The sequence below is a fragment of the Vitis riparia genome, chromosome 17 (genome assembly GCF_004353265.1).
Source record: "Vitis riparia cultivar Riparia Gloire de Montpellier isolate 1030 chromosome 17, EGFV_Vit.rip_1.0, whole genome shotgun sequence".
Taxonomy (NCBI): Eukaryota; Viridiplantae; Streptophyta; class Magnoliopsida; order Vitales; family Vitaceae; genus Vitis; species Vitis riparia.
The window spans coordinates 7,671,789-7,695,433 of record NC_048447.1 but is presented as its reverse complement, the minus strand read 5'-3'; the positions used below and the strand labels follow the sequence as shown (position 1 = coordinate 7,695,433).

At 35.5% G+C, this 23,645-nt stretch overlaps 1 protein-coding gene across 5 annotated transcripts in view; it reads left to right on the top strand.

Annotated features, from left to right (window-relative positions):
* The first annotated feature begins 4,179 nt into the window (after positions 1-4,179).
* Positions 4,180-23,645, top strand: part of LOC117904443 (pyridoxal kinase) — a 90,745-nt gene continuing 71,279 nt past the window's right edge. The window contains exons 1-5 of one of the 5 annotated variants that reach the window (XM_034817036.1): positions 4,180-4,344; positions 4,436-4,544; positions 9,889-10,037; positions 10,113-10,237; positions 12,564-12,647. In XM_034817036.1, the coding sequence (XP_034672927.1) occupies positions 4,274-4,344; positions 4,436-4,544; positions 9,889-10,037; positions 10,113-10,237; positions 12,564-12,647 (538 nt within the window). In that variant the 5' untranslated portion in view covers positions 4,180-4,273. The remainder of the gene's footprint in view (positions 4,345-4,435; positions 4,545-9,888; positions 10,038-10,112; positions 10,238-12,563; positions 12,648-23,645) is intronic. The other 4 variants (XM_034817038.1, XM_034817039.1, XM_034817037.1 and 1 more) reach the window with 4 other exon arrangements.

Genomic DNA, 23,645 nt, shown 5'->3' with positions numbered 1-23,645 from the left:
GTAGGTAGGGATTTGAGACTTTCACAAATTTTAGGGATGTCAATTGGATTTTGAGAAGATTTGAAGCTTGAAAGATCTTAAGAGGTCAGAAAGGGATTGAGAGATTTTAGGATTTTTAAAGGTCATATAGATTTTAGGGTTTTCAAAGTCATATTTACTAATGATATGACCTCATTTTTAAAGGGTAAGGCTTTTAAGGGTATTTTTGCCATTTACTGATAATTACTCTCATATCCCTGTAGCAATTTCACAAGTTTATCTAACTTTTTATACTAATAATGCAAAGTAAATCCCTTAATACTAATTTTCAACCCCAACAACCCCTTAAGCATAATTTCCGTAAACTAAAAGATGTCATCCCTTATAAATGTTAGAAAAGCAATGTGGTACATTGTCTTATCTCTCCATTATTTTGTGATAATATTTTTCTTTCAAATATTGACAGGGTTATGGAGAGAATGCATGAAGACGACAATTATATCTTTTGATTGCTAAAGTGCTTTTGTTCGGTTGCGAACGTGGGGTGTGGAAAGACATTTAGAGGGGGAAAATTCTAGGGTACCTCTTTGGTACCTACCGAAAAGTTTTTCTAAGCCATTGGATGTTCAAGATTACATCTTGGTCATCCATTTTAAATTTGAAATAAAAATTCCACTTGACCAGTTAAGGGAAGAACCGGTTGAGGCCTTCTTTCTTCCTCCATTCTCAACAATTTTGGGTTTAAATAAAATAAATATGAGATAAAAATAGAATTAGAAAAAAATAAAAATAAAAATGATATAAAATTTGAAAACATATTTATTAACAAAAAAAATCATCATATAACTTTATTACATTATTTTATTTTAACAAATTATTAAACATTTAAATTCAACATAAAAATGAATATGGTAATATTTTAATATGAAATGAGTATTTTCATTAAAATTCAATATTTTGATAATCATATGTAAAGCTTAGATAATTAGTTGTCCTAATATTTTTCCGTACTCTCCAAATTTTATATTTTTTGAATTTAAGGTTTTTAAAGTTAAATTACAATAAAATAAATTACTAATACTCTTTTGAGTTTCTAAAAATCAATATGAAAAATGTGATGAAAGTACCAAATATGTATTTATCACATTTTTCATATCGTTCTCATATTCTTCATACCCTAAATTATTTATATTTTTAAAATTTCATATTTACTTTTTAACTTAAAATAACAATAACATAGTTTAATAATATTATTTTGAGTTATTATGGATAGAATTGTTACAAAAAAAAATTAAAAAATTTAAAATTGGAAATAATGTAAATTATCCTAAAAAAAATTAAAAATTAAAACACTAAAAAATTATAGAGGATACGAAAAATGTGAGAAAAGGTATGAAGATTATGAGAAATTCTCACATTCTCATACTCTACCTCACATTCTCCATAGCTTGAAATTTAACAATTTTTCGATTTTTTTTTAATACAAATAATATTATTTATTGATACTAATCAAGCTTAGAAATGATGAAAATTATTTTTAAGAAAATTTAAAAATTAAAACACTAAGTAATTGTAGAATGTACAAATAATGTGAGGAATGGTATAAAGAATGTGAGGAATCTTCACATTCTTAGCACCTTTCGTCACATTCTCTTTACCCTCGAAAATTTTACAAATTTTCAAACTTTTAAAATTTTTTTCCACATGGAAATACAATAATAATATTTATTGATACTAATTAAGCTTAGAAATGATGGAAATTATTCTTAAAAGAAATTAAAAAAATTACTCTTAAAGAAATTATGGAAGTTCGTACCATCTCTTACAAAGTTCGTACAATCTCTTACAAAGTTCGTACTATATCTTAGAAAGTTCGTACCCTCTCTTAAAAAGTTCGTACCATCTCTTACAAAGTTCGTACATTCTCTTACAAAATTCGTACAATCTCTTAGAAAGTTCGTACAATCTCTTAGAAAGTTCATACCATATCTTACAAAGTTCGTACCCTCCTTAGAAAGTTCGTACCCTGTCTTATAAAGTTCATACCTCTCTTACAAAGTTTGTGTCATCTCTTACAAAGTTTGTACCCTATCTTACAAAGTTTGTACCCTATCTTACAAAGTTCGTACCATCTTTTAGAAAGTTCGTACAATCTCTTAGAAAGTTCGTACCATGTCTTAGAAAGTTCGTACCATCTCTTACAAAGTTCATACGTACCCTCTTTTAGAAACTTTGTACCATCTCTTACAAAGTTTGTACTCTCTCTTACAAAGTTATACCATCTCTTACAAAGTTTGTACCCCATCTTAGAAAGTTCGTACCCTTTATTAGAAAGTTCGTACCATGTCTTACAAAGTTCGTACCATGTCTTACAAAGTTCGTACCATCTCTTACAAAGTTCATACCATCTCTTAAAAGTTCGTACCTTCCCTTAGAAAGTTGTACCCTCTCTTAGAAAGTCCATACCCTCTCTTACAAAGTTCGTACTCTTTCTTAAAAGTTCGTACCATATCTTAGAAAATTCGTATTATCTCTTAGAAAGTTCGTACCATCTCTTAGAAAGTTCGTATCATCTCTTAGAAAGTTCATACCCTGTCTTAGAAAGTTCGTACCCTGTTTTACAAAATTCGTATCATCTCTTACAAAGTTCATATCATCTTTTACAAAGTTTGTACCTTCTCTTAGAAAGTTCGTACCATCTCTTAGAAAGTTCATACCATCTCTTAGAAAGTTCGTACCATCTCTTACAAAGTTCGTACATCTCTTACAAAGTTCGTACACTCTCTTACAAAGTTCGTACCATATCTTACAAAGTCCATTCCCTGTCTTACAAAATTCGTACCATCTCTTACAAAATTCGTACCGTTTCTTAGAAAGTTCGTACCATGTCTTACAAAGTTCGTACCCTATCTTATAAATTCGTACCCTCTCTTACAAAGTTTGTACCCCATTTTAAAAAGTTCATACCTTTTTTTAAAAAGTTCGTACCTTGTCTTAGAAAGTTTGTACCATCTCTTACCAAGTTCGTACCATCTCTTAAAAAGTTCGTACTCTGTCTTACAGAATTCGTACACTCTCTTAGAAAGTTCTACCATCTCTTACAAAGTTCGTACCATCTCTTACAATGTTCGTACCATCTCTTATAAAATATTAATGACAATTTCATAACAAATGACTAAATGCTCTCGATTTGATTAATAATAACTCAGAAAAAAAATTTAAAAATCTAGATGTTATAAATCATTATATATTTAAATGTCATTTAACATGACATTTCTACCTACAATAGTTATATGTAAATGGAAAAAAATAAAATCAAATGTTACCTTTTAACACTTGTAATCACTTGACATCCTTTGTATAATGTTTTCTTCAAGACATATAAAGCTTCATCTTCAAATTTAATCTATGAACAAAAAAAAAAAATTATATAAAAATATTAATAACTATTTGATAACAATTTTATAATAAACTCATAAAAAATTCTAAAATCGTTATTTAACATCACATTTCTTCCTACAACAATTATATTTGGATAAAAAAATATCAAATATTACATTTGTCACTTGTAATAACTTGAAATCCTTCATCTTCTTCATAGAATACAAATTTTAAATTTTCTCTCTCAAAAAGTTTTAAACTTGATCTTGAAATTTGATTCATTAAAATATATCTTACATATTTTGTAATTTGGTAGTTGAAATTATTTAATTTTCATATTAAATTACTATCCATTTTTTTATATATGAATAATGAGAGTATAAGAGTAGTTGGTAGAATTTTCTTTTTTTTAGATAGAGTTAGGTAATGTATTAAATACCAAATTATATTTGATATTTAATAATAAATTATAAAAAAGTTGTAATATTTAGATATATATCAAATGCATGTGATTATATTTCACCAACAAGTCATTTTTATCGATTTGATAAGTTTTTATAAATTTTTTAATAATATATACTTTACATGTGTCATTTTATTATTGGAGTCAAATGTGGGTAGGTAGCGGTGTGGGTATCAAAGAACAACCTTTAGAGGGTGATGGTTAGAAGTTTGGCCCTGCGTCAGGAAGTGCATGTCTGGCCCAATCAAGGAAGTACATGTTTGGCCCAAGCAATCGTCCGGCTCATGCATCGAAATCCCCAAACCGCCCTTGCCCAGTCAAAACACCCATATTCTATTTTCGACTCTGGTTGCTCGCACTCAACGGCAAAACGCCAGTGGCAATTTCGCAAATTTACCACGTATTCCCACACCATAAATTCCAAAATCAAACCAAATCTAAGCCTTCTCTATGCTACGTTCTCGGTCTCCGCTCTTGAGCCGTCTGCAGCCGGCGAGAATCTCGGGCATCTTCTTTTTCCGGTGAATGGCTATCCCCAAACTCGCTTTATTTTTTTTCATTGATTTCCTTTGCGATTTTCTTTATTCGGTTAATCTGGAACTGGAATTCCAGGTACATAAGCTTCTCGAAGAAATCGTTAATGACGGCGCCACCGATCCTTTCGCTTGCTTTGCCCTCGGAGACTGGACGAGTTCTCAGCATTCAGTCTCATACTGTGCAGGTATGGGATTTGCGTCTGGTTGGTTTTCGGGAAAGTTGAAAGGAAAAGTAAAATTTCCAGTTTGACTGTTCCGTGTTGTGCACGCTGTTTGTGGATTGTGAGGAAAGGAAGAAAATGATTAAGGAGAAGAGCCTTCCGCTAGCTTTTCCATTTATTTTCTCTCGTTTTTCTTTTATTCCGAGAACCAACCAGGATACATGGAATAATTGTACAAGTCTTACGTTAGTAGAAAAGGATTTTTATATTTTACATTCTTTTATTTCAAGGGTTTCTCATGACCAAATTGGATTCCTGTGTTTTATCTATACAAATTTTATTTTGGTTTCTTGTTAACTTGTTATTTAAATGTAATCTGAATCGTGTGCATGTGTTTGGCTGTTATTGGTATAGTTGATCGAGAAGAATGAATGAGGAATGTTTGCATTGTTTTGAGTAATAATTTGTATTCCTATAAAGAAATGTTTTAGCTTCTTTGTTTATGTTACTCGATATTTATTTTTAGGTTTAGTTGAATGGAATATCTGTTTTTGGTTATTATATTTGATCTGTGATTGAGGAAAATGAATGGGGAATGATCTTCTTGTCTGAGTAAATAATCAATGATTAAGTGGTAATTGATAAGCATAGTTTTGCGATCTTTGTTGAGATATGGGTTGATGCTTTATGGTGGAGAATGCATGTCTGAAATATGTATGCATCTCAAATAATGGAAGAGAAACAAACAGAAACAGAAGAAATACATTGACATGGAACAGATTTCTTAATCTTTTATATAAATATGTGTGTGTGTAGATATGTATATGTATATATATCAGTTTTTTGACCATCTTACTAAATTTACAGCTTATACTAATTACAATTATAAAATAACTACAAAGCAGGGTAATCCAAAACATAGTTGTTAAAAACTTATGATAAATGCAGTATCTTTTTTTCATGGAAATTGATATGTATTGCAATTTGTCTCATATCTTAAGCATATCTTATAATGCATATATGATATATGATTTGGTATGCAATATAACAATATAAATCTACATTCTTGTTGTCAAAGGCCATGTTGGAAGTTAAGCAAATTTATTCTTACAAAGAATATTGGAAAATTTTCATTTTAATCATATGAATGTTTACATTATATTGGTTATTTATTCATTTTCCTTGTGGGTTGGGAAAGGAATGATGTCAATTGTAAAAAGTTGGAATTTTGGAACAAATATAAGTAAATATGCCTAGTTAAAATTTGGAACTATAAATCATATTTTAAAATTTTAAAAGTTTATTTTTGTTAATTTTGTGATGAACATATACATTAAACTCATATTTTGTTGAATTGAGCTTTTCAAAGCTCTTGTATTTAATGTTTTTATACGGTATGATAAAGGTTAAAATCTATAAATCCTAATATCTTATCCTATCAAAAAAAATAAATCCTAATATCTTTCATGAAGTTAATTATATATTGATGTATACTTCATGCTTTCGATATATTTGTATATGTCTACATATATATATATATATAAATTTATTTTTCACCATATAAACAACTTGCATATATGATAAGATACGATTTATGAGTTAACAATTGTGGTCCAAAGGACTAGGGAAAAGTATGATTTTTGCCACATTATGTTTTGTAATTTAGTTATAGAACTAACGAGGTATACAGTGATGGATGCGTGGGCTGCATTGTGAATTTAACTGAACCAGCTATAAAATTTGAATAGAAGAAGATATGAACCAAAACTGGACAGCTTTGTCTCTCTGTTGTGGACCAAAATCACTTTTTCCATTTGTGTGGAAATGCTGTACTTTTCTCTTGGGTAAAGTAACCTGTCTATTGGTCTCAGTTGAATACTGTTGTGGCATAATCTAAATAGAATTTATGCAAGGTTGCTTGCTTTTTTTAAGCCAAATGGGCATATATTCCATCTTAATTATGGTTCTATAATTGGATGGCTCACAGCCAGAGGAGGGGATGTGTTTCACTAATAAGGGGGTTTTAAGTTTATCACCTGTCTTATTTGATTGTGAATTGAAATATGCACCTGCATGCTACTATTCATAGAGTAAAGTCAGACAGGAAACACAAGGTGTTTTGTTACTGTAGTCTGCCACTTGATAGTACTAGTGTTCTGAAAGCTGAAACCATCCTTCTGATAACTTGGGAAGAGTAAAAGCTGGCTAAGAAGAGAATCAGTCAATAAAGGAGGGAGAATGCACAAAATTTGTGAACAGATGGGGATATTAATTGAAACTGAAACACCCTTGTCTTCTTTGTATTTCTAGACATGGTCCAATCCCAAGCATCCAGCCTATTTGGAGATGCAGTACTTCCTGCTTTGGCTATTCATTGTATGGAAGTAGACTCACTCTGGTCTTAAGCAAGGAAGAAGTTGAATGTTTACTAAGAAAGTCGTGAACATCCAAGTGTCGCATTCTTGAGGTGTGGGCCTATGCACTGAGAGTTGCTACTTCCTCTCAATCTTTCTCTTTGAGCTGTAGTGTGGAGTACACTTTATTAATGCATTTTAATGCAATTATGGAATTACTTGAAATGGAGTGTTGTATCTAAAACCACCTATCAGAAAAAAATGTGTTGTATTCTAAAACCAAATATAAATTTCTACCTTTCCTAAGGTAGGAAGTATGGGTAATTGTTCAGATTTTTGAAAAGGTTGATGTGCATGACTGACTTACACTAAATAGATATAGAAGGCTCAAGAACATTGTGTGTCTAAGTGAGATGCGACAAGGTTTGAGGTTTTTGTGGGGGGATCTCGTTCCTCTTTGAGTTGAATTTTTTAGTTATTCTTCTTCCCTTTTTCTTTTTGTTTTTGTCCCTTTGCATTGGGCCTTTCTTGGATGTTGTTATCATTGTGCACTTTCCTTTTTTACCCTCTTCTTGCAGAATACCTTTGTACCCCACCCTTCTCTTACTTTCAATTCATTTTTAATCAATTGTTCTTTTTGATGAAGAAAAAGAACAAAGTTACATCAGGTAACTGGAGTTGACATTGCACTAGAGGCACTTTTGAAAGGTTTTTGTCCATGTGAGGTACTTTGGGAGACGAAATGCACATGGACAAGTGCCGATGCACCTAAGCATGTTTAAAACTTGAAAATAAATGCTTATTTAATTTGGAAATGGGATTGGCTTGTAATTGTCATGGATGACACACATAGTGAACATGTTATGGCATAAGTTCTCTTGGTATTAATATAAGACACAAGGCCATTAAAAGATGCCGGTCCCACGACTCCCACCAAGTTGGACCTAGGAGGGTAAGTTAGATATTGCCCTGGGTATGGAATTTTTATGCAAAGTAGCTGCCCTTAAGACTGGATGCCTGCATGTGCATGTGTGTTTATTAGTGTGAGACTTCTCATGTTAAACTAGGTCCTAGATCTTTTGTTAGTTATTAAAAAAAATATACTTTAAAGGGGAATAGAATAGGAATTTAAGTAGTAGTAACTATCATATAATGTTTGTTGATGTCTCATTTTGCAAAGTCCATATTGGCTAATCATTGCATGTCATGTTTTTAACTTATGACATGTGAGCTCTATCCTAACATGACAAAATACAAGGTTCATATCACATGTTCAAAACAGTTTTCCATTAACATGGTACTTGAAGCACCTTGCCTCTGAGCTTCAATGCATGGATAGGTCCATCTCTCTCTCTGCATCACTTCTAATGCCACAATGCTACAACAATTGGATATATCTGCCTATCTCCAAGTAAATACTTGACTCATTTGGTTGCTGACAGAATATGAATGTCATCTCTTGAAGGGATGCTAAAGGTGGTCTTTTCTGTTCCACCTCTTGGTGAAGGTGACACCATGCGTACCTAAGAGAGATGATCGTTTCTTTCCTATTTTAGGAAAGATTGATAGTTCCCTCCCAAATCGTTGGTTAGATGATCTCCTATATCCTCAATGAAGATGTTACCCTTGGCATAACGCCTGGATGCTAAACGCTTAAGCAAGTCAGGAATATGCTTTGATTAGTCCAAAATGGAATTGACGCATCTTGGTAGGGTAGTTGGTTGACCTACTATCGAATTTCTTTTGAAGGGGTTTGAGGGTTTTGGTTTAGTGGCTAGAGTTGGGGGCTTCTGAGGCAAAGTTGACATGTATCAAACTTATTTTGACTGAAATGAAAAGGAAGGGGGTGTGAGGTGGTTGTGTCTCTGTGACACATGTCATCTCGAGAGGCTTCAACGTTATCACAGAATAATTGATGTATGATTTGTTATTTTGGAATACTATATATAAAAGGCTCCACTTCTTGCCTAACAAAAGGAGAAAGGAATTCCCCTCCCCTAAAAATTTTGTTATTAATTCCACCACCACTTTGTACAATCCTTTCTGGCTTCTCACTCTACTCAACTCTTTCCTCAAGCTTCTGAAATCTTACCATCCAATGTGACTGACCTCTTATAGTTAAAACCATTATATAAAAAAAAACCTAAAATGCACACATAAAAGTCTAATGATATATTTATTTACAAAATGTCATTTCCATGTGTTTTCTTTGCTTTTTAAGAATTTATCATGTTTGTATTATGTTTTTCCCACTTGAGCATTGCTACTTTAATCCTTAATGTGGTAATTTTATAGGATGGATTAATTTTAATTGCTACCTTCAAGTGGTAAAGGGTTAGGGAAGGTTTGTGGGATGTTTCTAGTCTCAAGTCCCAATAGTGACAAAAATTTACCTATCAATTCCCTTTTTTTTTTTTTTTTTTTCTTTTTCATTGTTGTCTTCATATCTTGTTAAACGCTTATGTTATATTGATACTATTATGTGACTCTAAAGTATTTATTTCTTTACTCATACCCTTTCATAAAAGCAAATTATTATACTTTGCAATGCTTGTCTTAGTTTGATTCTTATCATTGGTAAGTATCAAACTCTCAATTGCTACTCTATGTCTTTGCTCACCTTATCATTTTGGAAAAAGAATAAATTTCCTTCATACATTTGGGCACTATAGGGAAATGAAAGTTATAAAACTATCCTTTCTTGCTTTACCTAATATTTGAAATAAGCTTATCCCCATCCCCTCGTCCAATAGCATGTGTATTAAGATAATTCTTTACGTGCATAGAAAAAATTTAATTTTCTGGAATTGACTTGATTTTTTTCCATTGCCATTTATAGTTTCCTTATGCTACATGTACTTTGTGAAGGATGGATTTGTGTATTTAAAATGGAATAATTCATTTCATGTGTTCCAAACACCATTTCAACATAAGCTTATGTAGTTACATTTAATGTGTTTGTGGTAGATTATATTTGTGTCTTAACTTCATTATCATTTTCTATTTCCCCTTAGGGATATGTTGGCAATAAATCGGCTGTCTTTCCCCTCCAGCTACTGGGCTATGATGTCGATCCAATCAATTCAGTACAGTTCTCAAATCACACAGGCAAGCTGCTTATACTTCACTCAAACAGTCTCAGAACTCTGAAGCCTGAAATATGGTGCGAGGTCAACTGCCAATCTATATGAGTTCAGGCATGAGATCCTAGTAGCAATTGAGGTTAAATTATGGTTAGTCAACTTGAATATCTTGCAGGATACCCAACTTTTAAGGGCCAAGTTTTGAATGGACAGCAACTAGGAGATTTAATAGCAGGCCTGGAAGAGAATAACTTATTATACTATACCCATTTGTTAACAGGTATGTTTATTTTACTTGCTTTCCTCATTTATTCTTTAAAAATTGGTCTTGCATCCTGTGGTAGCTTCACTTCTTGCTGTTAACTCATTGAAAATAAGTTTTGAAAAAGAAGGTATGCCTAATGCATGCATTTGAGCCTCCTCAAATAGTTACTCCCTTAAATTCTGATCGATGCTTGACACAGTAATGACCTGGAGTAGTTCCCAATCCTACTTGAAGTAGTCTATAACCCAACTGGTTGTTCCAGTTAAAGGTACTAAAATTTGCAATATAGAGAAATTATGTCATTTGTGTAGGATTGGACATTCAAGTGACCTCTTCCTTGGTAATATCTTTTGATTTTATTTTCCATCAATATTTTAAGCTTTTTTACAGTCTCTGTAATAACTTTCATGAAGGTCTGTTTCATATCTAAACTAAACCTATTTCAGCTTCTCTTATTGTCTACTTGTGGATCTTGCTTTGGTGAACAAACTGATTAGTGATAGGAATAGTGCTTTACCCATACTTATAATATACTAAATTTATATGCACAATTAACAGAGTAACTAAATTCTGAATAATGACAAGTCTAACTAATTATCTGCACTTCAAAAAACTATCCCTTGGAAGTTTAATCTGTTAAGCTAGCTTATAGGCCAGGAAATTTTATATTGAATACCATAAAGCCTTATATTTAGTAGACTTAGCTAGGAACAATTGAAAATTCTTTTTCCTAAAACTATGGTAAAGATATCTCTGACTTGATCTTCTGATTTGATAGAGGCAGTTACAAGCTCTTGTTCACCATAGCTTCTCTGGTAAAGATACGATTAGCTTCTATATGTATGGTTTTCTCACGGAATATGAAATTATTATCAATATACATGCAACTTGATTGTCATAGTGCATCATTGGCTTTCCCAGAGGAAATCCTAATTCTTGTAACAAGTTCTTAAATAGAGATTAGTTCATAAGTAGTGTGAATCATAACTCTATATTCAGTTTCAACACTTAGACCTTGCTACAAGATGCTGTTTCTTGCTTCTGCAGCTCACTTAATTACCACAAAACAAACATAAGTATAACACCAAATGGTTGAAGGAGAATATGACACTAGGAACTGAATGAGAAGAAGATTTGGGAGAAAGTGGTGGCAAAAAATAACAGCAATAAAGGCTGCAACTTGAGAAATAAACAGAAAGGATAATGATGATGAAGGCTGTGAAGTAGGACACAGATGGTCGCTATTAACTCCACCTAAAACAGAAAAATGATGAAGGCTGCCAGTAAACCCAAGAACCTAAATGGCTCTGATACCATGTGAATTTGTGAAAGAGATGAAAATTGATGTATTTTTAGGAAAAAATATTACAAGATATATAGAATACAGTAGTTGACCTATAGAGTTCTAAATTAGGAAAATGTCCTAACCTCCTATACATAATAGATACAAATCAATGTTAATAATACAACTGTAAATATACAGCTAATTTACATAAAATAATTGCCTATTCCAACAGTTTTGTTCAATATTCCTCTTAGTTATGCATACTATAGAAGACTTGCAAAAATATGATTTTTAATGGCTTCCTTGGTGAGGAGGATTATGTAATTTTTATGTCAATGAATTAAGAGCTCTAAACTTAGCTCATCGGCTATCTGAATGTACATTGGTTGTGGTTATGGACTTTGCTTAAGGTTTCTGGAGAAACACACTTGCATGTGCACACACAATCTCTCTCTCTCTCATACACATTTTTATCAGCTAAAAAAAGTGTGTATGGTTGTTGCGTTCCCTCATATCATTGAAAAATACTGCTCATAGAAATGACATAGTTATTTCTTCAGCAACCATTGGCCGCTAGGTTCATCTGGCTAGAAATTGCATGTTTGTAGGGAAACACTGTTGTATTGTCATAACTAAGGTTTTTATTTGGGCTTGCAACTTATATTTTTGCTGTCGTGTCCCATATTGGACATTAAAAAGCCGCAGATTTTGTTGTTTCAAGTTTCAACCTCTACTACATAATCAATGTCGTAGAACACTTTATTGTTCCAAATTTCAACCCCTACAACATAGTCAACGCCCTTGTTAATCTAACTTGAGTCTGTATCCCTCCATTTGATAGAATTAAGTATACTTGTGTTCAGAACCTGTCTCCTGTGGCAGTATTTGCTATCAACCCTGCAGCATTAATATATGCTATTTTGATATCTCTATGTTCTGAATTTCTTTCCTGTAATTTGGCATTTGTGTTACAGTCTGTTTGTTGTGATATTTTTTTTGTTTGGAGGCTTTCTTGTTCACTTGTGGTGCTTTCAACTTTGATTGGTGTATTTTCAGGTTATATTGGTTCTGTTTCTTTTTTGAACGCGGTATTAGAAGTTGTCCATAAACTCCGTTCTGTTAATCCAAAGCTGACATATGGTGAGTAGATTATTGAATATTGCTGAAATCATTGCCCTTCATAATCAACATGGTTAGAGAGGGTTTCCTTTTTTTTTTTGGAACTTTTCTTCTGTTACTTCCTGATTTTTCAGTGAACTGGATTTATTTGTGGCTACAATAAGTCATTTTTGATTTACCAATTTCATTTTTGGATGTCTGGTATGTTTTGGCAGAATATTGTATCCTTGACTGATATTGAAATTGCCAGCTTTATATGTACATTAGAGTATTGGAAGATATTATATTATTTTATGTGGGACAAAAGGAGGATCTTCTTAGTAGTTGAGCTATAATTTATAAATGGAATTTAGTTTCTGTTTCTGGACTCAAAAAGGGGGAATGAGAAACTATAACTGGCACTGCTACTGCTGCATATGATGATGATCAGTGTACAAATGCTCTTAACAATTGAGTCATCTTAGCTTCAAAAGTACCTGTTGACTTGTTTTTTAATCAGATTTTAGAATAAATAATGTAAGTAAAAAAACCTGATGAGAAAAAAATTATTGTGTTACTAACAAATTCCTATCCAATAGTTGTGAAGGTGATGTTTGTTGTGGAAAAATCTGTTATAGCAGTAATTGCTCACAGATTTAACATTTTGCTTTCTAATTCTTTTGACTTATTTTTATTGAGATAATAAGCAAAAAGATTTTATAGGTGTTGAAAAAGAAATTATACACCAAGATACATAGGACTTATACAATGGGTACCAAAAGGCTTTCCCAAAAAGAGAGAGAACTCAAAAAAACTACTCCCTTCCTCAATTTGTTCCCACCCGATTGACAAAATCAATTAAAAGCATTGAACTTATGAAAAAAAAAAAATCAGTTAAAAGCATTGAATCTTCTTCTATGTACATGCTACCCATAACATTAGATTTCTAAAGAAAGAGCACTTAAGTGATTGATTTGGCTTCTTCTCATTTTTGAGTGCTCTTTGATTTTTTTCTGGTCAAATTGTCCACAAAAATGCACAGATGAGTGGTTCCTCAAACCTTCTTACATTTTCTTCTCACAAAAGAGCCATGTCAACTTAAAAGAGTCTCCCTAACCATAAAAAAAAAAGGAACTAAACAATGCTGAATAGGGAGAACAACAATTGCCAATTTGGCACTGCGTAGGAGAATGTGATAATTTACTCCTCTTTCTTTTACAAAGGAGGCATCTATTTGCCAATGACCGCCCTCTTTTTTGAAGCTGATTCAAAGTCAATGCATTTCTCCAACTAGTTTTGTAAGCTAAAAACTCGCTTTAGATGGGATTTGTGGATTTGAAATATGCCCATTGGAAAAGGAATTGAATGCCCCGACTTTAGGATATAATGTAAAGATTTGACAAAAAAAACTATTCCTTGAGAAAATAGCATGTATATTGTCTAGCTTCCAATCATTCAAGTGTCCAGAGAAATAAGGATTCTAGTGGTCCCCTTCACCTAGATAGTCCCAAATGTCTGCCACCTAAGCCTCTTTTGAGATGCTATAGCATACAAAGAGGGGAAAGACACACATAGGGGTTCATCCCCTCACTACCTAGCCTTTTAAAATTTCACCCTGCTTCCATTGTCCATCTCGAAGGATGCTTTACTGTTGAACAAGTCCCATCCCTTTTTGATATTTTTCCATAACCCCACCTCATATCCTTCTTTCACTTTGTAAGAACTCTAACCCTCTTCTTCTCTCCATGCTTCCCATGTATGACCTATTTCCACAAAGCTTCTCTTTCATAAGCATATCTCTAACACCACTTTTCAAGGAGAGTCAACTCATATTAAGCGAAGAAAGACATCTAATGCCTACACCCCTTTCCTTTTCTCCCTGAAAATAATTGCCCATTTTACTAATTACATCTTCTCCTTGAAAGCCTTGCCTCTCCATAGGAAGCCTCTTTGAATCTTTTCAAGCCTTAATCTAACTTTTTTGGGAATGTTGAACAAGGACATAAAAACTATATAAATAAACTAGATGAGGTGCTTGCTATCAAAGTGAGCTTTCCCTTTTTGAAATATATTGCCTTTTCCAAATTGAAAGTCTTTGGAGGAACCTTTCTTCCACTCTATCCCAACCTGACTCTACTTTGAAAGAAGCCCGTAGGGGAAGCTCCAAGTAGGTAGATGGAAGCTCCCATACCCCACAATCCTAGCTCTTAAGTCTCCTTCACATTAGCTGCTCTCTCTATTGAGATTAATTCACTTTTCTCTAGACTTATTTTCAGCCCATGACAGCATTCTTACAATGTGATGGGATGTAAATGAGGTAAAACACCCCAGTCATATGTGTTCAGTATCCTAAACTCCTAAGAGATATGATTATGATTATATCATGTATGGTTATATCTAGTAATTGTTTCAAATATCTTTTAGTGTCCATTTCATATCCATTTTCTCTATAACCCCCTTTTTTTTTACATAGTTTTTATTAAAATTAATGTTAATGAATTAGATGGTAATTAGATCTAAATGAGAACGTTTCAGGCTGCAGACTGAGGATACTTGTAAGATGCTCCTTATCCTCAAGGGAAAACCTAAAATGAAAATAAGAGCATTGAATCTTGCAATTGTAAGAAGATTAAAAGTCCTGTCACTAGCACAACCTCATAGGTATCGCAAGAGGGAAGATTAACCCACTCTTTATGTAACGACCCACTCTCAACCGTGTAGATATTGTCCGCTTTGGGCCCAAAGGGGCCCTCATGGCTTTAAAACGTGTCTACTTGGTTAAGAGGAACCTCTACATATATAGCGCCATGAACATTCTCCCCTATCCGATGTGGGACATCACAAATACCCCCCCATGCAGACACAACGTCCTCGTTGTGTCCCATGGGATTGCGGGGCCAAACAGACAAACACCCCTTACGGAGCCAAACAAACCCCCACACTGGGGTTGGGGATCGGCTTTGATACCATTTTTAACGACCCGCACCCAACCATATAGATATTGTCCGCTTTGGGCTCAAGGGGGCCCTCACTGCTTTAAAACGCGTCTACTTGGTTAAGAGGAACCTCTACATATATAGCGCCATGAACATTCTCCCCTATCCAATGTGGGACATCACAAATACCCCCCATGCAAACACAACGTCCTCGTTGTGTCCCATGGGATTGCGGGGCCAAACAGACAAACACCCCTTACGGAGCCAAACAAACCCCCACACCGGGGTCGGGGATCGGCTCTGATATCACTCTGTCACGCCCCAAGACCCACTCCAAGGGCGTGACGGTCAATTCACACTTTAAACGCAAAGGCTTACAGTGTAACCTGACCCAAACAATTATCTTGTAATTGGAAGTTACCAATTACCAAATACCTGTTCAGAGTAGCGGAACAAAATCTAAAATTCTTAAAATTCAATTTCAAAACTAAAACATCCACTATCCAAAATCCATTGTCCAAATATTTGCAAACTTAAACAATTCAAGTACTAGAACAAATTTCAAAATCTCCAAAACTCAACTTTGATCTAACATAAAATTTGAAGGATCAATATCCAAATAACTTCCAAATACTAAAGGATCCAAATGAACATAACTAACAGTTAAACAAAATCCAACATAAAATCCTAAGTCAAATCCTAATGATGACCATTCCTTAGCCTAGTCATCACTCCTTACCCGAACTAATAGTACCCGAAAAATTTTCAACAATTGGGAATGAGCTCACAGCCTAATAAGGAATATTAATGCAGTTCATGGATCAAATATTTCCATTTCAAATAGGAGATATCGTTTTTTTTTTTCTCATCAAATATCAGAGTTTCAAAAATACAAATATATTTAAATTTCAACTAACCATTTTTATGTCAAATTCAAACATTTTCACATAAGATTCAATCAAATCCATTTGATATTTGATAACCAGAGTAATGAAAAATTGAATGGATTTGATTGAATCTTATGTGAAAGTGTTTGAATTTGACATGAAAATGGTTGGTTGAAATTTAAATATATTGGTATTTTTGAAACTCTGATATTTGATGAGAAAAAAAAAAAAAAAACGATATCTCCTATTTGAAATGGAAATATTTGATCCATGAACTACATTAATATTCCTTATTAGGCTGTGAGCTCATTCCCAATTGTTGAAAATTTTTTAGGTACTATTAGTTCGGGTAAAGAGAGATGGCTAGGCTGAGGAATGGTCATCATTAGGATTTGACTTAGGATTTTATGTTGGATTTTGTTTAACTGTTAGTTATGTTCATTTGGATCCTTTAGTATTTGGAAGTTATTTAGATATTGATCCTTCAAATTTTATGTTAGATCAAAGTTGAGTTTTGGAGATTTTGAAATTTGTTCTAGTACTTGAATTGTTTAAGTTTGCAAATATTTGGACAATGGATTTTGGATAGTGGATGTTTTAGTTTTGAAATTGAATTTTGAGAATTTTAGATTTTGTTCCGCTACTCTGAACAGGTATTTGGTAATTGGTAACTTCCAATTACAAGATAATTGTTTGGGTCAGGTTACACTGTAAGCCTTCGCGTTTAAAGTGTGAATTGACCGTCACGCCCTTGGAGTGGGTCTTGGGGCTACCAATTACCAAATAATTGTTTGGGTCAGGTTACACTGTAAGCCTTCACGTTTAAAGTGTGAATTGATCGTCACGCCCTTGGAGTGGGTCTTGGGGCGTGACAGAATGGTATCAGAGTCGATCCCCGACCCCGGTGTGGGGGTTTGTTTGGCTCCGTAAGGGGTGTTTGTCTGTTTGGCTCCGCAATCCCATGGGACACAACGAGGACGTTGTGTCTGCATGGGGGGGTATTTGTGATGTCCCACATCGGATAGGGGAGAATGTTCATGGCGCTATATATGTAGAGGTTCCTCTTAACCAAGTAGACGCGTTTTAAAGCTGTGAGGGCCCCCTTGGGCCCAAAGCGGACAATATCTACATGGTTGGGTGCGGGTCGTTACACTTTATGTTGGAAAATCTGCTAACTTGGGTGGCAGATTATTGAAGATTTTTCTAGTCGTCTATATGAGCTGTAACAATTGTATAGTTGTACATAAAATCTCCTAGGATATTTTCCTTTCTTAGCATATTTCACTTATTTTGTGAAAAGAGAGAAAAGGGAGAATCCCTAATTTTTGTTATTGAAAAACTGTAAATAATACACATTGGACTTGGGTGTATATATACATGTTAGTGGGACCCACAATACAATGAGGAAAGAAAAGGAAAAGGAAAAGTAAATAACCTAAATAACTGTACACTATCTAACACTCCCCCTCAAGCTGGAGCATATATGTTATATGCACCAAGATTGTTACAAATGTATTTAATTCTAGGACCTCTGAGAGATTTAGTAAAAATATCTGCTAGTTGGTCATTTGAATTGACAAAACTAGTCGCCACACATCCTGATGTGATCTTCTCTCTAATGAAGTGACAGTCAACTTCAATGTGTTTGGTTCTTTCATGAAAGACTGGATTGGATGCAATATGCAAAGCGGCTTGGTTGTCACAGGTGAGCTTCATCTGTTCATCCTTTCCAAATCTCAACTCCCGAAGAAGATGTTTTAGCCATATGAGTTCACATGTTGCCAGAGCCATAGCTTGATACTCGACTTCAGCACTAGCTCTGGCCACTACATCTTGTTTCTTACTCTTCTAGGATATTAGGTTACCTCCAATAAAAACACAATACCCGGAAGTGGAACATCTATCTATGGGTGAGCCAGCCCAATCTGCATCTGTGTAACCGACAACCTGGGTATGACCTCTGTTCTCGTACAACATACCTTGGCCTGGTGTGCTTTTGATATATTGAAGAATGCGGATTACAACATCCCAATGGCTATCACATGGTGACTGTAGGAATTGACTAACAACACTTACAGGAAAAGAAATGTCTGAATGAGTAATGGTGAGGTAGTTCAGTTTACTTACAAGTCGCCGATATCTCCCAGGATCTCCTAAAGGCTCCCCTTGTCCTGGTATAAGTTTGACATTTGGATCCATAGGAGTGTCTACCGATTTACAGTCTTACATACCGGTTTCTTCCAAGATGTCTAAAGCATACTTCCTTTGGGAAAGAACCACACCGGAACTGGATTGAGCTATCTCGATCCCTAAGAAATACTTGAGTTTCCCCAAGTCTTTAGTCTGAAAGTGGGTGAAAAGGTGTTGCTTTAGTTTCTGAATACCATTTTGATCACTGCCTGTAATGACGATGTCGTCCACATAAACTACCAGATAAATACACTGCCCCAAAGAGTTATGATGATAGAAAACGGAATGGTCTGCTGTATTGCGGAACATGCCAAACTCCTGAACAACAAAACTAAAACGGCTAAACCATGCTCGAGGAGATTGTTTCAAGCCATATAGAGAACGACGTAACTTGCATACTAAACCAGACTCCCCCTGAGCAACAAAACTAGGTGGTTGCTCCATAAAAACTTCCTCAGCAAGATCCCCATGAAGGAAAACATTTTTAATATCTAACTGATAAAGAGGCCAAGAACGCATAGCAGCCATGGAGAGCAATAGACGAACAGAAGCTATCTTGGCAACAGGAGAGAAAGTGTCACCATAATTAGAACCATATACCTGAGTATAGCCTTTAGCAACTAAGCGGGCCTTAAGGCGATCAACCTGACCATCAGGGCCAACCTTAACTGTGTGTACCCAACGACAACCAACTGTAGATTTGCCAGAGGGTAAAACAACAAGATCCCAAGTGCCATTGGAGTGTAAAGCAACCATTTCATCTACCATTGCCTGTCGCTAGCCTGGATGGGAAAGAGCCTCAGGGGTGCTCTTGGGAAGAGAAACAGAAGATATAACATAAACAAATGCAGAATAGGGTGAAGATAATCGATGGTAACTCAAAAAATTGTAAATGGGATGAGGATTATGAGTAGATCGATTACATTTCCGAAGAGGAATGGGTAAGTCAGCAGAAGGAGGCAGAGCAGGAGAAGTCGAAGGGATAGGAAGTGAGTCAGCAGGTACCTCGGCCAAAGAGGGAGGAACAACGACACGATGACGGCGATGATAAACCTGAAGTGGGTGAGAAGGCACTGCATCAAGTGGGGAGATAATGGGAAGGGGTAAGACTTCAGAAACAGGAAGAGACTCAGAGGTGGAGAAGGACGGTGAGTCCTCAAAGAAAGTGACATCAGAGGAGAGGAGGTAGCGATGAGTCTAAGAAGAATAACAACGATAACCCTTTTGAAGTCTGGAATATCCCAAGAAGATGCATTTTGTGGCTCTGGCAGAAAGTTTGTTCTGTCCAGGAGTGAGAATATGAACAAAGCAAGTACAACCAAATACACGAGGAGGAAGGAAATAAAGTGGTTGGTCAGGGAAAAGAAGGGAATGAGGAATCTGATCGTGTAATACAGATGAGGGCATACGATTAATTAAATAACATGCTGTAAGAACAGCGTCCTCCCAAAAACGAAAAGGAACATGACTATGGAGAAGGAGAGTATGAGCTGTCTCAACAAGATGTCGATTCTTACGTTCAGCTACCCCATTTTGTTGAGGAGTATGAGTACAAGAAGACTGATGAATGATCCCGTGTTGGGACATAAATGAAGTAAATGGTGTAGAAAAATATTCCCTGGCATTATCATTGCGCAACACACGAATAGAAATATTGAACTGGGTTTGGATTTCAGCATAAAATTTCTGGAAAATAGAGAATAACTCAGCTCGATTTTTCATTAAAAATAACCAAGAACATCGAGAATAGTCATCAATGAAAGTGACAAAATATTGAAATCCTAAAGTAGACGCGGTCCGACAAGGACCCCAAACATCAGTGTAGACAAGTTCAAAAGGAGACTTTGCCCAATTATTCAAACGTTTTGGGAATGAGACACAAGTATGTTTCCCAAGCTGACAGGACTCACACGCAAGTGACGACAAAGATGAAAAACGAGGGACCATTTTCTAGAACTTGGATAGACTAGGGTGGCCCAGGCGATTGTGGATGAGGAGGGGAGCATCAGTGGAAATGCAAACTGCAGGAGTTGAAGGCGAGGTGAGGTGATAGAGGCCTTGAGATTCACGTCCTATGCCAATCGTCTTCCCCGTACTCCGGTCCTGCAAGGTCACAAATTTATCAGAGAAAGTGATAGAACAGTTAAGAGTGCGAGTTATTTTGCTGATGGAAATAAGATTAAAAGGATACTTAGGGGCATAAAGGACAGAATGGAGAGGTAGGGAAGGGAGAGAATGAGTGAAACCAAAACCTTTAGCCATAGTTTGAGAACCATTAGTTAAAGTAACAGTAGGTAAGGCAGAGGTAGTAGTAATGGAAGAGAAAAGATCCTTATTACCAGATATGTGATCAGAAGCGCCAGAATCTAGAATCTAAGGTCCAAGAGAAGATGTGTGGGTAAGACAAGCAGAAGCATTACCAGTCTGGGCAACAGAAGCAACAGAAGCTGACTTGGCGGCCTGATAGCGGAGATAGTCATCATACTCACTGTCAGTGAGGGAAATACCCTGAGATGTGGAGGAACTGGGAGGCTGAAGGGATTGAGGATCAGATGACTGGGCCACGTGGGCAGTGCGGGGAGGCCGCCCATGTAACTGATAACACCGATCACGAGTGTGACCAAGCTTATTGCAATAGGTGCAATGAGGACGTTGGCCTTTACCTCGGTTACCACTGCGTCCTCCTCGAGAGTTAGTTTGAGAAACTAACACAGAAGAATCTGAAGTGTTATCAGATGGCAAATTTTGAGTGGAGGAGATACGGAGGAGGCGAGCAAACACATCATCCAAGGATGGAACGGAGGAACTGCCAAGAATCTGATCGCGGACGGTCTCGAGATCTGGACGAAGGCCAATAAGCGTAAGAACCATGAAGAACTTGTCAATCTGTGTTCGTTGATCCCCAACATTAGTAGTAAGAGGCATCACGGTCAAGAATTCCTCCTTAAGAGAGGCAATCTGGCCAATATAAGTAGATAAATCCATGTCTTGTTGTCTGACATTGACAATAGAAGAAGCCACCTTATAGAGACGTTGGATATCATTCTTGTATAGCCCTTTCGCCTGATTCCAAAATTTAAAGCATGTTTTGTAGGCCTGAAGATGAAACAGAATCTTAGGATCAATTGATTGCCATAACACACTACATAATTGTGCATCCATCTTCCTCCATTGTACTCTGTCAACCTCAGGGATATCCGTCTTCTGCGTAACAAGGTGATCCTCATAACCTTGACCCAGAAACCAAAGCTCCACAGAGGCAGACTAGGACAAATAATTTTCACTGCCAACCAATTTCTCCGAAGTAATCATAGGAGATCCAGATATAACAGAGGAAAAAGTGGAACTTTTAGTAGCCATATCTACTTATCTAGAGAACGAAATATGTTTGGATCGAAGAGAGCCCTAATACGGCTTCAAATCGCGGCTGAAAGAAGAAAAACCGAGGATCCGCGGCTGTGAGAGACCAAATAGTAAAGAAAAACAAATGTGGCACTACTGGAAGGGTAGAAGAACACTTCCTAAGATACGTGCCAGGCTCGGGGTGGAGAGGAAGTCACCGGAGGTCGCCGGAAAAGCTGTTTAGAGGGCCGCCGAAGACAAAAAACTCCAAAAAATGCACTTTCAGGGCTCGGATGGCACAAGCACAGATGGAGGGTGGCTAGACAGTGTTAAGCTAGGTTGGAGGTGGAAGCGCGTGACCGGAAAGTGCTCCACGCGCCGGCGCGTGAGATTCAGGCTGCCGGAGAAGAAACGCTCGTGGCTGGCGCGTGGCTGAGATTCTCCCTCCAGTGCTTTGAGAAAACTTGAAGATCTCCTCCTTGCGCACCTGATGGTATGGTCGGTGTCGGAAAAGGGCTTCGCCGGAAAAAGGTCGCCGACGGTTAGGGTTTTCTGATGGCGGTGAGGGTTTTCTGACGGCGATACGGTTGATCGGAAAACTTTAAGAGATGGGAAGGGTGACCGGAATGAAACACGATCACTGAAAGATTTCCCAGAATGGATTCACGGATAAACCGGAAATAATTAGGGTTTTTTTTCTCCTTAGGCTCTGATATCATGTGAAAAGAGAGAAAAGGGAGAATCCCTAATTTTTGTTATTGAAAAACTGTAAATAATACATATTGGACTTGGGTATATATATACATGTTAGTGGGACCCACAATACAATAAGGAAAGAAAAGGAAAAGGAAAAGGAAAAGTAAATAACCTAAATAACTTTACACTATCTCACATATTTTATTTATCTTTGATAGAATAATCGTAGGCATTATTTCCTAGCCTATTTTTATAGAATTATTTTGTATTTATTCATATGTAATCCTATACAATAAATGTGGTAGAAAGTATTTTTAGAAAGGCTTCTAGATCTGAATGAGAACACTTTATTTAAAAAATAATGTCTTCAAGTTGTTTGGATGACTTCTTAGAAGATGTTGATTTTGTTTTTCTTTTTACAATGCACCTAGGGATGCAACTTGGTTGGGTTGGCTTGACCCAACTTAAACCCAACCCGATGGTTGAGTGGATTTGTGCAATCATTTTCAATTTTAAGGTTGAGCTTAGGTTAGGTTTTTTCAACCTAAGCTCAATTTGGGCTAGGCTCAAGCCAAGGTTTGGACAACCTGAGCCTAACCCAAACTCGATTTAATGTTTTTATAATATTTATAATATATATTATCCTATATAATAATATTCATTTTCTTTTTAGATTTTTAAGAAAAAATATCAAATTATATTATATTATATTATATATTTTGTATTTTTTTTAAATGTATAAATTTATTTTTACCTTTTTGTTTCTATCTTGAGATTTTATCTCATTTACTATTTAAGTTTTCAAATAAGTATGTAACAATTTTTTTTATTTTAAAAACCATTACAAATGGATTTTGAATTATGCAACCTAATCAACATGATCAACCTGAACTCAACCCGAGCTTAGAGAAATGAGGTTGAGTTAGACTAGGGTTGAGTACCTCAAGTTAAAAGTCAGGTTGGGTTGAGTTCGTGTTGATTGTTTCTTA